The sequence below is a fragment of the Heloderma suspectum genome, chromosome 10, assembly GCF_057233095.1.
Source record: "Heloderma suspectum isolate Gila_16-S chromosome 10, 16-S_ref, whole genome shotgun sequence".
In the NCBI taxonomy this organism is placed as follows: Eukaryota; Metazoa; Chordata; class Lepidosauria; order Squamata; family Helodermatidae; genus Heloderma; species Heloderma suspectum.
The window spans coordinates 5,908,277-5,923,297 of NC_139467.1; the positions used below are offsets into that span (position 1 = coordinate 5,908,277).

Consider the following 15,021-nt stretch of genomic DNA (forward strand, 5'->3'; position numbering starts at 1 on the left):
TGCAGTAATACCTTCAGCCGCTAGGAGCAGACTTCCCTAACAGGCACATAGCTTTGCAGTCCATGCAATTTGAAGCCAGGGGAGAGTAGGAGGCCGAGGGACAGAACGTATGGCCATCTGTGGAGCTCTGGGGGGCCAGACTGAGACCCCAGGACAGCCATTATTAGCCTGCCAGCTTGAGGCTCCACACCCCTGATTTAGTTAATGGCTCGTCCCTTTTTAAACGCCATGATGGCCCACGACCATTACTGCATCTTGTGTGGCAGGAGGGAATCCCATGAGTTACTTCTGCGCCACGTGAGGAATTCCTTCTTTTTCTCCACCTTGGCCCTACTGCAAATGAGGCCCCTGGGCGATCCCCAAGTTCTAATATTATGACAGAAGGAGAGAAAAAGGTCCCTCTTTCTCCTCCCGGGTCCTACCCTCCCAGCAAACAAGCATGGCAGAACATGGAGAGAGGGAGCTTCTCTTGGGTTCAAGTGTTGGATTTTGTTTTGTTTTAACTTTTCTGCGTCCTTTCCTTGCGCTTCCCTCTTCTGGGTTTTCTAAATTTCTTCTGGAAATTTCCCCTCTTCTGGATGTTTTTTTCCTGGGGGGGGGGACCCCCTCCAATTGACCCTTTTCTGGATTGACTCCCCCCCCCCTTCTGGAGTTTTTTCGTCTTCTGGAAATTTCCCCTCTTCTGGATTTTCTAAATTTCTTCTGGATTGTCTAAATTTGCCGGACGTGTATCTCTTCAGCTCCGAAACGTAACTTTGCTTCTCCTTCTCTCCAGCGGAGCCGGTGACCAACAGACTGAAAGAGCTCCGCCTCGGGCGGGATGACTTTGAGATCCTGAAAGTGATCGGGCGAGGAGCCTTCAGCGAGGTGAGATGGGCGGAAGCCGTGCTGCGCTCGCTTGGTGGGCCTCTCTGCTCTCGCGTGCGGGAGGCCGGGCCGGGCCTTTCCACAAAGTGGCGTGCACAACAGCAGTGTCAGAACGAGCCCTTCGCAGTGGGCATAGGGCAAAGATCCAGCAGGGGTGACTTCAGATGAGGATGAGACATTGGATAGGGAGAGAGTGTGTTAAAGACCTCACAAGACAGGATGGGTAGAGGGCAGCGTGGTAGACACTTTGGCTTTTAGAATAATTGGGCATATCTGCAGACCAGAAAGATATCCACAACTCACGATGGCTTTAGAGTGGCACTGGGAGAACCTACCGGGGTGGTGTTTGTGTAAACCATCCAGGGCCTTCTCTTTTTAAATATATATTTACAATGAGAAGCAAACAGATAAACACATCAAATTTAAATCTAGCTGTTGACAGAGGGTAGTACGTTTAACGTTTTTGCCCCTTAACTTTGCAGACAAAAATATGGGTGGAGTCCCTTGGCTGCCTGGAGGTTTTCTTTGTGGTTCTTCATAATAACAATTATATTTAGGGCGCAATCCTACAGGGGTAGGCGGCCACCTCCGAACTCAGAGGCAACTGCCTATCCAATGCAGGGCAGGAGAAGCGTGGAGGGGATTGTCCCCTCGGTGCTTCAGCTGCCCTGCATTTGCGGCTAGACAGCCGATATCGGCTTTCTAGCCGCAGGAAGGCGGAGTGGGGGAAGCGGCTGCTGGGCGACACATTGGATGTGTCGTACCGGCGTTTCTGCCTTCCCCGCCTTGGAACGCCCCTCCTCTTCCGAGCGTGGCGCGCAGGGCTGTTCCGCACTGCCTATGAGGCAGCGTGGGAGAGAAGGTCAGTTCCTGGAAACCGACGTATTCTGTGGCCGTCTAGCCACTGACTAGAGGCCATAGGATTACTCCCTCCATCTCTTTTCCATAACCTGAGTAAAAGCATTGATAAACAATGTAGAGATATTTTTAAATAAGGTCAGTGATATATAAATCTGTGGAATAAATATAATAAACATTGCTGCGTATGTCCGTGTTTTGTATATTCCATAAAATCATGCCATGTTTGATAAAAATCAGATCTTTTGATGTTGCCTTTAGCTTATCTACAGACAAGGAAAATCTCCACACATCAGTGTGTCATTGGGGTGGCCTGCCAGGGTGGCATCTAGGGGTCCCGCCCAGAACCACCCCAAACCTGGCTCTGTTCCTGCTTGTGGATTTCATTTTGAGCCCCCTATCCCCCCCATTCATGTTCTAGTACTGCAAACTTAAGACCCTTTTAAAGGCAGTTGAGCTGTCCTGGTTTCTTCCTTGGGCGAGGAATACTGAAAATGGCAAGTTTGCCCAGGCTGTGAGAACTGGCGGGTGTTCCTTGGCCACCCACGGCTTCATTTGTGCTCACTCCTATGCTGACCCTCCGGGGGCTAAATACGGAACAGGCCATTGTATCTGCTTTGCATTCCCTGGGACCAGCGCAGCAAATGCTGTCTGTCGAAATGACCGTGGGACACTCAGCTGTGCCGTTTGCCACCCTGTCCCCCCCGCCCGCATTTTGCCTGTGCAGGTGGCAGTGGTGAAGCAGAAGAGGACGTCCCAGGTGTACGCCATGAAAATCCTGAATAAATGGGACATGCTGAAGCGAGGAGAGGTAGGTGTGAGGGTGGCACCTGTGCCAGGTGGGCAGGGCTCCTCGGCCCACCCTGCAGGTGGTTTGGGGGCAGAAAGCATGGTGTGATATGCCGCCACAGTTCACGGGAGTAGGCGGACTACGTCCCAAAGCATGCCTCGGAAGGGTGCAACCACCACAACTCAGAAGGTGGGGGCACCCAGAGAAGGGCCTTAATTAATTAATTAATTAATTAATATACCACTGTTTTTCCTCTTGCAAGGAACCCAAGGCAGCTTACAAGATCCTCTTCTTCCCCCTTTTAATCCTTACAACAACCCTGTGAGGTAGGTTAGGCTGAGAGTCAGTGACTGGCCCAGTCACCCAGTGAGCTTCACAGCCGAGTGGGGGCTCGAACCCGGACCTCCGGAGTCCCCGTACAACACTCCTAACAATCATGCCGCACCGGCTCTTGAGATCTTAATGGACGGGCAGGTTGAAATGGGGGCAGGAGGCCCCTCTGATATGCCGGCCCCAGATTTTAGGCTTGCAGAGGTCAAGCCCAGCACTCTGAACTGCACCTGGAAGTACAGGGGAGTTCTTGGTGTCTATAGAGGGGTAGGATGACCCACACATGAACGTCAACCACAGCGCGGATGACCATCTCGCTTCCTTTTGGACTTTATTTCCCCTAATCATGATTACTTACATTAACTTCTGTAGTGCTTTTGGCAGCATGGTGCACTTTACGGTTATTATCTCCTTGGTCCGCACAACAGCCCTGCGAGGGCAGTTGTTCTATTCCCCATTTTGTAGACTGGGAAACTGAGGCTGGCTGACAGGGACATGCCTAGAATCCGTGGCTGGGCTCTTACTAATTGCGCCAGGCGCTGTACAAAGAACAGAAGCTGTTTCCAGAGGTCTGCCTGAAATCTCAGTGCTGCTTCCTGCAGGTTTCCTGTTTCCGGGAGGAGCGGGACGTCTTGGTGAACGGAGACAAGCGCTGGATCACGCAGCTGCATTTTGCTTTCCAAGATGAGAATTACCTGGTGAGTGCTGCTGCTGTTGCTGGGTATGAAATTTTCATCAGAACCAAAGTTGCTGCAGTGCTGGGTCAGCCCTGGAGATGTAAAATTTCTGGAAATTTTGAGGCCATGGGAAAAAAATGTGTTTTTTCCAGGTTTTTTTTTAGAAAATTTGGAAATTCTGGAAACATTGAAAAATAAGCAATATTTTTTTTTAGTGGTCTTTACAGATCTCAGGTCACTTTGTTGCCTTAGGACAGCCTTCCCCAACCTGGTGCCCTCCAGGTTTTGGACTTCAGCTCCCCTCAGCCTCAGGCAGCATGGCCAATGGTCAGGAATGCTGGGCACTGTAGTCCAAAACATCTGGAGGGCACCAGGTTGGGGCGGGCTGCTTTAGGAACATAAAGCAGTCTTTCTGTTCCTAAAATTATTTTAGGTATGACTTAGTTTGCTCATAAAATTATCATATTTTAAAACTTTTTAAAGTAAACTCGATTAGTAAATTTGTAATTATTACAGTGGAGGTGAGGAATAGATTTCAGGGATTAGACCTGATAGACAGAGTGCCTGAGGAACTATGGACAGAGGTCCATAACATTGTTCAGGAGGCAGCAACGAAATCCATCCCAAAGAAAAAGAAATGCAAGAAAGCCAAGTGGCTGTCTGATGCGGCTTTACAAGTAGCTGAGGAAAGAAGGGAAGCGAAAAGCAAGGGAGAAAGGGGAAGATATATCCAACTGAATGCAGAGTTCCAGAGAATAGCAAGGACAGACAAGAAGGCCTTCTTAAATGAACAATGCAAAGAAATCGAGGAAAACAACAGAATGGGAAAGACTAGAGATCTCTTCAAGAAAATTGGAGATCTCAAGGGAACGTTTTGTGCAAAGACGGGCATGATAAAGGACAAAGAAGGCAGGGACCTAACAGAAAGCAGATGAGATTAAGAAGAGGTGGAAAGAATACACAGAAGAACTCTACAGGAAAGATCTTAATGTCCTTGATAGCCATGATAGTGCGGTCACTGAACTTGAGCCGGACATCCTTGAGAGTGAAGTCAAGGGGGCCTTAGGAAGCATTAGTAACAACAAAGCTAGCGGAGATGACAGTATTCCAGCTGAGCTATTTAAAATCCTAAAAGATGATGCTGTTAAAGTGCTGCATTCAATATGCCAACAAATTTGGAACACTCAACAATGGCCACAAGACTGGAAAAGGTCAGTTTACATTCCAATTCCAAAGAAGGGCAACGCCAAAGAGTGTTCAAACTACCGCACAATTGCTCTCATTTCTCATGCCAGCAAGGTGATGCTCAAAATCCTGCAAGCTAGGCTTCAGCAGTATGCGAATCGAGAACTACCGGAAGTACAAGCTGGGTTTCGAAGAGGCAGAGGAACTAGAGATCAAATCGCCAGCGTTCGCTGCATCATGGAGAAAGCAAGCGAATGCCAGAAAAACGTCTATTTCTGCTTCATTGACTACGCTAAAGCCTTTGCTTATGTGGATCACAACAAACTGTGGCAAATTCTTAAAGTGATGGGAGTACCAGACCACCTTACCTGTCTCCTGAGAAACTTGTACGAGGGTCAAGAAGCAACAGTAAGAACCAGACATGGAACAACCGATTGGTTCAAAATTGGGAAAGGAGTACGACAAGGCTGCATATTGTCACCCTGCTTATTTAACTTATATGCAGAGTACGTCATGAGAAATGCCGGGTTGGATGAATCAGAGGTCGGAATTAAGATTGCTAGGAGAATTATCAACAACCTCCGATATGCAGACGATACCACCCTAATGGCAGAAAGCGAAGAGGATCTCAAGAGCCTCTTGTTGAGGGTGAAAGAGGAGAGTGCAAAAGCTGGTTTGAAACTCAACATTAAAAAAACTCAGATCATGGCATCTGGCCCTATCACTTCCTGGCATATAGAAGGGGAAGAAATGGAAGCAGTGACAGATTTTACTTTCTTGGGCTCCAAGATCACCGCAGACGGGGACTGTTGCCATGAAATTAAAAGACGCTTGCTCCTTGGGAGGAAAGCTATGGCAAACCTAGACAGCATAGTAAGAAGCAGAGACATCACCTTGCCGACAAAGGTCCGTCTAATCAAAGCTATGGTTTTCCCAGTAGTAATGTATGGCTGTGAGAGCTGGACTATAAGGAAGGCTGAGCGCCGAAGAATTGATGCTTTCGAACTGTGGTGCTGGAGAAGACTGTTACGAGTCCCCTGGACTGCAAGGAGGTCAAATCAGTCCATCCTAAAGGAAATCAACCCTGACTGCTCATTGGAAGGACAGATACTGAAGCTGAAGCTCAAATATTTTGGCCACCTAATGCGAAGAGAAAACTCCCTGGAAAAGACCCTGATGCTGGGAAAGACTGAAGGCAACAGGAGAAGGGGACGGCAGAGGATGAGATGGCTAGATAGCATCACCGATGGAATGAATATGAACTTGAGCACGCTCCGGGAGAGAGCACAGGACAGGAAGGCCTGGCGTGCTATGGTCCATGGGGTCACGAAGAGTTGGACACGACTGAACAACAACAACAATTATTGTCTGAATAGATTAGAACTACATCCTGCAGAATCGGAAACACAGGACTCTAGAACAAAACCCAAGCTGTCAAGAATGCACAATGGTGACTCTACTCACATGTTGGGAAACTGAGCATAAATGTCTATCAGTAAAATATACTTCAGATCAATATTTTTAATAAAAGGAATGAAATAACTAACTATGCTGTGAATCTTACAGATGGGATTTAAAATATTTCCCCCCATGGCTTCATTATTTCCAGACATTTTACATCTCTAGTCTTTCTATAAAAGTGTTCTTATTACATAGTTTTTAGAAATCATTTGTGGGGGGGAGTAAAGGATGGGTAACAATATATAAACACTTTGTCTTAAATTCTAAAAAAAATTTCATAATCCAAAGCTGTTCATTTTTTCCAATTTTTCAGAAAAAAACAAAAATGGTCCTTGGGGAAAAAAATTTTTTTTCTGAATTTTTCCTCCCCCCTCGCCCCCCCAGGCCTTCACATCTCTAGTCAGCCCTGAGATCTGCTTGGCCCAGTACTCTGTCTCTCACCGTGGCCAGCTAGAAACTCGGCAGAAGCTCACAGGCAGGCAATATTGTGGTAGAAAGGGCTCAACCACAGAACTTAGTTTCACACTGAGAAAGTCAGGACAGAATCAACAAAAGGAGGGGAACCTCTGGACATATGCAGAGAACCTTTCCTTCATCACTGGAAAAGAGGAACAGCCTCCCACACATCTTAGTGTAAGGGCAGAGGCCTCCACATCAGAAGGCAAGTTCTTCTCCAGTTTAGAAATTAAGCATTGATGCGCACTGTCCTGTTTCTGATGCCTGCTAATCAATGGTATACTGCCCCTGAATGAGGAGGTCCCATTTTCACTTGATGTATTTATCCTCAATGACTTTATAGAGGAGGTATCTTGCAGCAGGGCTTTTTAAAAGGAAGCTTTGGAACTGTGTAGTGGCATGTGACTAGAATTCACACAGGTAGTGTGTCCAGCTGCAGTGCACCCGTGTCTGTTCCTTGTGCATCCTACATGCGTTATTGCTGAGAGCCACATTCTATGACATTCAGAACACAGAGTAGGAGAAAATCTTCAGAACTGGGATTCTGACAGCACTAATGTTATTCTCAAGCTTCACACAAGAGGCATCATGAACTCCAACTATTTCAGATAAGGGATATTTAAAACAACAACAATTAAGAACAAGAAGAAAAGTAAAACAGATGCTCATACACACTGCAGCAGACTTCAGCTCACACCCTGCTCTTAATAGTGGATACTGCCCTTACCATAACATTGACAATTTCACATGACTTGTCAGGAAAGGGGCCCCATGTTCTAGAACAGCTTTCCCCAACTTGGCGCCATCCAGATGTTTTGAACTACAACTCCCAGCATTCCTGACCATTGGCCCTGCTGGCTGGGGCTGATGTGAGTTGAAGTCCAAAGTATCTCAAGGGCACCAGGCAGGGGGAGGCTGTTCTCAGGTGATTACCTTATTTTTGAAACATTGGTGAACGTTGCAGTGGAATCTGTGGGGAGTGCCTTCGAGAAGGGAAGTGGATACACTTGATCAGGTTCTAGGGGACCCTGGACTACTCACTTGACTTCTCACATTCTTATCTATCACTTTTTTAACATCGGTTAACATAATACAACTTTTGCATGACTCAAATTTTGAACTGCACAAATGTTGTTTTGGAACTGCACATTTTCCCCTGGTACTGGACATTTTGTGTCCAGTTGCACATTTTAAAAAGCCCTCCCTTTCAGGGAGTTGGGTGAGTATCAGTTATGGGGAGTCTGCATTGTGTGGTTTCGGGATTAACTAGAAATTCTGGAGTTTTGAGTAAATCAGGACATTTTTTTTTAATAGCGGGGAAAGAGAAGAATCATAGAGGGTGCAAGTGCGTTGGGGCAAAGTAATTTTAATTGTGATCCTTTGAGGAGGAGAAGTATTTTTTAGCTGGTTAAAACTGTAGCCTGCCTGAGTTCTTGAGATGTAAAGCTACATCGAGAAGGTGCGTTGTGCACGTGAAGAACAAAAGCTGGGACGCCCCAATTCAAATTTCACCATGGGCATAAAGTTACCAAGTGGCCTTAAATAAGCCAAAATTTCTATTGCATTAGCCTCTTTCTCTGCAGTACCAGGGCGATGATAATACTGTAGAGTTAGGAACATTGGACGGGGGCATCGCTCATTAGTAAAGCATCTGCTTTGCAGGCAAAAGGTCCCCAGTTTGATCCCTGGCAGCATCTTCAGGTAGGGCCAGGAAAGAATCCTGCCTGAAACCCTGGGGCTGGATGGGCCCAGGGTCTGACTCTGTCTAAGGCAGCTTCCTATGTTCCTAGGGTTGCTGTAAGGATAGTGGAGGTAATGTATATGAAGTCTTCAAACATGTAAACAAACAGTAGTTGTAATTATAAGTAAAAATAAAGTTTTACCATAGAGGAAATTGGCTTCCTGATGCCAGATATGGCCTTTGGTCAGACACAGAATGTGTGTGCGTGCAGAATACCAGCCTCTAAGCAGTGAAAGTTTCCAGGGCCACAGGGCTTAGGTTTTGTTTCCTTTAGAAGGAGGTCGCTGGAGGCCTTTCAGCATTTTGCAATATTTGCATTTACTGGCAAATATCCCAGGGTGAGCAGAGGCGGCAACCTGGCTAAGACACCCCAACATGCAGCCCAAGTCTCTGGCTCCCCTGCCAGATCTCCCGGGACACAGCCGGCATGGATGTGCTTAGGTGGGGGTGTTGTAGGGGACAGAATACAGCTTACTGGGGCTGGGCTGACAGTCAGCCCAGCCTGGTGCCCTAAAGGTTTGTGTCGGACTGCAACTCCCATCATTCCCAGCTAGGAATGACGGGAGTTGGAGTCCACATCTGGAGAGCACTAGGTTGGGGCCTGCTGGTCCAGGATCCGTGAGCAGCCTTGCGTAAGGGAGGAATCCCTGCCTCTGCTTCACCTTTCCTCCCTCCCTGTAGTATCTGGTGATGGACTATTACGTTGGGGGCGACCTCTTGACACTGCTGAGCAAATTCGGCGACCGCATCCCGATGGAGATGGCTCGGTTCTACTTGGCCGAGATGGTGATGGCCATCGACTCCATACACCGCTTGGGTTATGTGCACAGGTAAGCAGGCAGGTGGTGCCAGGGGGCTGGTGGCCCTTGCCTGCTACGGGATAAAGGGGTCTCTGGTGAGCACCGCTGTGTGTGTCCTACCTCTCGCGTTCACCGGGACCAGCCTTCCTCAGCCTGGCGCCCTCCAGATGCATTGGAGTACGACTCCCTTAAATCCTGGCGGGGAGCTGAGGCTTTGCCCAAGCCCCTCTGGCATGCTCCACAGAGGCCAGTGACATCACTCGGGCCGCTGTGCTCCAGAAGTGATTAGGAAATAAGGGCTGCGGGGAGAATTCCTCAGTTTTTGTGGCCAGCCGTGCTCCATCCTTCCCGCTCCCTGCTGGGCCCGAGAGGCTGGCCGGCCTCCGTGTGCACAACTCTGTGCTGTTCCAAGCCAAGACGGCCATAAATGCTGCCCTAGATTCATAATCGCCTAATTCATCTCAGGCTGAGCAAGGCAGGCTGGGCGTCCCTCCAAACCACATGACCAGCCCAAACTTAGGGATGTGGAGGGGGCAGCCTGGGGCGGGGGGAGACTGAACAAGCGAGGTGACATGGGTCTGAGGAGGAGATGGGGGACTGGTGGCGGACGTCCAAGGCCCCGCTCAGGAGAATGAACAAGAGGAGCCCCCAAATGCAACAGGCGACACATGGCCATCTGAAGAGCCCCCCCCCCAACAAGACCATTAAGTCCAGAGTCTAACGTTTCCTGACTGTGCCAATGTGTGTGGGAGCCCCTCCAGGGGACTCTGTCCTGCGAATTGCAATTCTCCTTCATAGAATTGCAGTGCGCAGCCATGGGGGTCAGGGTGGCCTCAGGCAAATCGCCCTCCGTCTGCTCGCCCCCAGCCCTGCTCCGATTGCCCAGGGATACTTTAAAAATTGGAACGTGGCATTGATTTTATTTATTTATTTATTTATTTGTTATTACATTTCTTAATCTCCCATCTGACTGGTCACCCGGCCACTCTGGGTGATGTACAAACAGTTTTAAAACAATAAGATTTTACATTAAAACATCATAAATGATCAAATGCCCTAACCTGCCCCAAAAGCTGCCTGAGCAACCATGTTTTTAATGCGTGGAGGAAGCTCGTTGATGAAATTCCAAGCTCCTTGAAAAAGTGAAACACACAGAAATGGCTGTCTAAAGCGACAGGCCTTTTCCAGGACACCAAAAGTCTGGAGTCCCACTGGGCTGCGCCCTGGTTGGGTATCATGTCGCCTCCCAGCAGCCTTCTCCTGAGGGTCGTGGTGGGATGCTGCCGCTGCCCTCTCTCTTCCCACCCCACTTGGCCGCATTACTGCCGGGCCAGTGGTGATGAGAAACGCTTTGGGATGAGGGAGGGGTCCGTGGCTCAGTGGGTAGAGTGCCCGCTGTGCTGCACACACAGATGGTACAGGAAAGACTTCTCCACACAGCGCATAGTTAAACTCTGGAATTCACTACCACAGGATGTAGTGAGGGCCACCAGTTTGGACGGCTTTAGAAGGGGGTTCGGCAATTCCTGGAGGAAAAGCCTACCAATGGCTACTAGTCCTGATGGCTATGTGCTACCTCCAGTACCAGGGGCAGTGAGCCCATGTGCACCAGTGGCCGGGGAACCCGGGCGGGAGGGTGCTGTTGCGCTCATGCCCTGCGTGTGGGTTCCCGGTCGACAGCTGGTTGGCTGCTGTGTGAACGGAATGCTGGGCTAGGTGGACCCTGGGTCTGGTCCAGCCGGGCTCTTCTTATGTTCTTCCTATAGTCCCGGCTTCGATTCACAGCATCGCTGGATTTGAGACTAGTTGGGTTGGAGCAGCTTCTTTTATCCCAGCCTTCCCCAACCTGGCTGGGGGATGATGGGAATTGTAATCCAACCCCTCTAGGGGACACTAGGTTGGGGAAGGCTGCTATATCCATATGGGCTGTGAAAATATAGCTGCAGGTCTTAATTCAAGACCCTTGCTCTGGGTCTGAGGGACTGTAGAACACGCAATGCCATTGCCTCTGGGCATGTATAGAGTCTGTCTCCTTCACTGCTCGGTAAAAGCCTGAGCAACAGGTCTGACTCAGACCAGGTGAGAAGGGGGTGTGGCTCTGAGGAAGCCCCAGCCCTACCCCAGCACAGCTCCTTTTGGGGGGTGAGCTGCCCATTCTCCAGCCTGCTAATATGTCTCCTCCCTCCCTCCTCTCTGACAGAGACATCAAACCGGACAACATCCTACTCGACCGGTGTGGACACATCCGGCTGGGGGACTTCGGCTCCTGTCTCAAGCTCCGTGAAGATGGGACGGTGAGAGGCTTTAATCAGGGCAGGGCTGGGCTGAGCCAGGGCTCAGCTCCAGAAGGTGTTTGCTGTATGAAGGCTCAGCCAGGCAATTGTGAAGTAATGACAAAGGGGCATGATTCTGACCATGAAGAGGAACCCCCTTCTCTCTCTCCCTCCCTCTCTCTCTCATGCGCACAGAGAGAGAAAGTGGCCAGGTTTGACGCACAGGCGCTCATCATGACAGTCCCGGAGCCCCCAAGAAGCTTCCAAAAATGCAGGCTGCTGGGTTGATCCATAGCAATGAATCAATTCTAGCAGCTTTCATCCCCGCCAAGAGCAGGTCTTTTGTAAAGCTGAGGGGTCTTCACTGCCCATTCCAGACCGAGCCACCCCAAAAAGCTTTGCATGACAACAGGGAGGGCTCACAACAATATATTGCTGCTGGGAAAGCCCCTCCCACTGCCCACCCCTTGCCGCCACTGCCCCAGCTCCTGTGGGGATCACAGCTCAGCGGGAACAGGGAGGCCGGGATGAGCTGGCAGGCGATGGCGTTGTCCCTGTTAACAAAAAAAAAGTCCTGGAACGTCACCGCTGCGAGCCCCGGCTCCGCTGCAGCTCCCCCCCCAATAAGTGTATGAAGTTGAGCCCCGGGTTTCACGGCCAGGGGCTGACACTGTGTTCTTCTTGCCCAGGACCAGCCACTACATCCCACGGTCTTGCTTCACTGGGGAGTGGTTGTACACATTCTTTTTTTTAGCACATTTGTATAGAACCCTTAAAGTAGGGGTGGGGACGCTCAGGCCCAGGGGCCAAATCCAGCCCAGCTGGGTTCCCAGTCAGGCCCTCCAGGGTTTCCCTGACGGCCACCCGCTTTCCCTTGGCCACCAGTCGTTCACTGGTCTCCCAGCTTTTGTGCAGTTTTTCCCAGTGGAGGCCAGTGGCTCCGATGTTGGTGGGGCTGTGAATCCAAACCAGTCAGTCCAAACCAGTCAGGACTAGGGATGTACGGTCTCTGTAAGATCCGCTCCGTCTGTGTTTTGCAAATTGTAGGTGCCTCTCGTTCTGTCCTGCACCCACAGACGGATGCGGATATTTTTTTTTCGTCATGCGGAAAAATACGGAAATAATTATGTAAATATTTACGTTAAGTATTTACATAATTTACCCCAGTACATAACGTTTCGTGCATTGTCCTCTATTCCATTCTCCGTTTCCTCAGCAGAAACTTACATATTTCTCTACGGATTTATATGCGTAAATTTCGGGAAAGTAAAAAAATCATCTGAAAGCCCACGGACTCGGCAGGGCCTGAGGGGGTCGCTCTGCAGCAGATTCCACAGGTTGGATTCTTAGAAATCTGAGCTCATTTTAATCTGTCTCGAATTTCTCCAGCATCCCTAGTCAGAACTCTAAGGGAGCTATCCAAGGTCCCTTAGAGTTCTGACTGGTTCAGACTGAAACCTGGAGCGGATTTACTGCCCCACTGACATCGGAGTCACCGGCCTCCACTGTTTTTTCTCCATTCTAAAAGGGTGAAATGGCTCTCCTAAGGCATAGGTACTGGCCTTACTCAAAAGTAAGCACTTTTAAACTTAAATACGCTGGTATTTGGGGGGCCCTGCCCACCTCTAGAATGTGCCCCCCCCAGCTTCTTTGAAAGGGCATTCGGCCCTCAAGCTGAAAGAGGTTCAACCCCCTGACTTAAGGGAACAGGCCTATGTGTGGCTGTTGGACACAACAGTGGATGGAGCTTCTGTGTTCAAATGCAGTCTACCCCTGAAATCCAATTGCTGTGGGGCAGCGATGGGGCAGAGCTGTTGCCCCCCTGCACTGCCTGTGGGCTTTGCAGAAGCATCTGTACTGAAAACGGGGTCCTGGATCAGGTGGAATGTGGGCCTGATCCATCAGGGCTGTGTTTCTGTGTTCTTGTGGCTGCAGGTCTGCTCAACAGTGGCGGTGGGCACACCTGATTACCTCTCCCCCGAGATCTTGCAAGCGGTGGAGGACGGGGCACATTCCTATGGCACAGAGTGCGACTGGTGGTCCCTGGGCGTTTTCGCTTACGAGATGTTCTTTGGTCACACACCTTTCTTTGCTGACTCCGTGGTGGAAACCTATGGCAAGATCATCCACTTCAAAGTAGGTGAAGGCAGGTGTGTGGGGCTTCCTAGCCTCCTCTAGAGCAGGGGTGAGCAGAAGGACCACCCAGCACAGGGACCAAATCTGGCCCGCCTAGGCTTGCTATCTGGCCCTCAGGGGTTCCTCAACCATATGTACCTGCTCTTTCTTTGAGGTCATGCACAGAAGCCCTGCTTCATGTATCCCCTCATTCTGAGACTTGGAGAGTGGCAAGAGGAGAGAGGGCTTTTTCAGTGGTGGCCCCCCAGCTCTGGAACGCTCTCCCAAGGGAGGCTCGCCTGGTGCCCACACTATCCAGTGGAGGCTGGTGGCTCCGATTTCAGTGGGGCTGTGAATCCATTCTGGGTTTCAGTCAGAGCCAGCCAGAACTCTAGAGGAGCTATCCATGGTGCTGAACCCTGACCCCCAAATATGTTCAGCACCTTGGATAGCTCCTCTAGAGTTCTGGCTGGCTCTGAATCCACCCAGAGTGGGTTCCAGCCCCTCTGAAATCGGAGCCACCAGCCTCCACTGCTGCTGTCTTCCCGGCACCAGGCTAAGACTTCCTTGTTCTCCCAGGCTTTTAAAAAAAATTTCAAAGTCCTTTTAAACATTTTCGTATTTTATTATCTTAATCTCTGCAATGTTGTTTATTATCCTAGTCCCTGCAATGCGAAGTTGTATTTTTTGTCATGTTGGCACTTTTATGTTTTATATTGTTGATTTTATTGTGATTATGTTTATATTTTTGCCGTTATTGTAACATGCCTAGAGACATTTATTTTATGAGGCATTTAATAAATTTAATTAAATCAATTAATAGTCCGACGCCTGGAGGGCACCCGGTTGGCGAAGGTTGCTCTAGCCTGACGTTGCAGTTCAAATAACACCTCTATCGACACTTTTGCCCTCTTTGCCGATTTCCAAATTTATTTCCCAAGGAGCATTTCCACTTCCCTCTGTCGGCACCAGACATCCCACCAGAAGCTCAGACCTTAATCGAAGGGCTGATCTGCCCCCAAGAGACCCGGCTGGGCCGTCATGGGCTCCTGGACTTCCAGGAACACCCCTTCTTTGCAGGCGTGGACTGGGAGAGCCTGCGGGACTGCATGCCGGCGTTTGTGCCCGAGTTTGCCAACGCTACCGACACCTGCAACTTTGACGTGGTGGAGGACCGTCTCACTGAGATGGTGAGCGGGGGAGGGGTACGTGCCTTTTTATTTTTTCCTCTCTGTATTTCCCCTCTCCCCAATGCCGATTCACCTGTAATCACATGCTGTGTTTGGACCGATTGATTTCCAAACCTTCTCTGCCTTTGGAGAACCCCTTTCTGTACTGATCTGACCACTGAGGAGCTCCTTGGAGCCCGCCACAGGGATCCAGGGTGTGGCAAAGGTGTGTTCTAGAGTCGTTTGTCTGAGGTGGTTGGGTTTTATCTTCAGATTTATGGAGCTAGGGCTGTGGGTCC

At 49.7% G+C, this 15,021-nt stretch overlaps 1 protein-coding gene and 1 pseudogene across 7 annotated transcripts in view; both read left to right on the forward strand.

Moving 5' to 3' along the window:
• LOC146337528 (protein CFDP2 pseudogene) overlaps positions 1-15,021 on the forward strand; it is a 471,985-nt pseudogene that overhangs the window by 193,124 nt on the left and 263,840 nt on the right. The gene's annotated exons all lie outside the window — the stretch shown is intronic.
• The window catches only part of DMPK (DM1 protein kinase), a 42,158-nt gene that overhangs the window by 17,092 nt on the left and 10,045 nt on the right, over positions 1-15,021 (forward strand). For 3 of the 5 annotated variants that reach the window (XM_084814798.1, XM_084814796.1, XM_084814795.1), the window contains exons 2-8: positions 776-867; positions 2,453-2,536; positions 3,448-3,543; positions 9,047-9,195; positions 11,366-11,459; positions 13,374-13,574; positions 14,495-14,758. In XM_084814798.1, the coding sequence (XP_084670924.1) occupies positions 776-867; positions 2,453-2,536; positions 3,448-3,543; positions 9,047-9,195; positions 11,366-11,459; positions 13,374-13,574; positions 14,495-14,758 (980 nt within the window). The remainder of the gene's footprint in view (positions 1-775; positions 868-2,452; positions 2,537-3,447; positions 3,544-9,046; positions 9,196-11,365; positions 11,460-13,373; positions 13,575-14,494; positions 14,759-15,021) is intronic. The other 2 variants (XM_084814799.1, XM_084814797.1) reach the window with 1 other exon arrangement.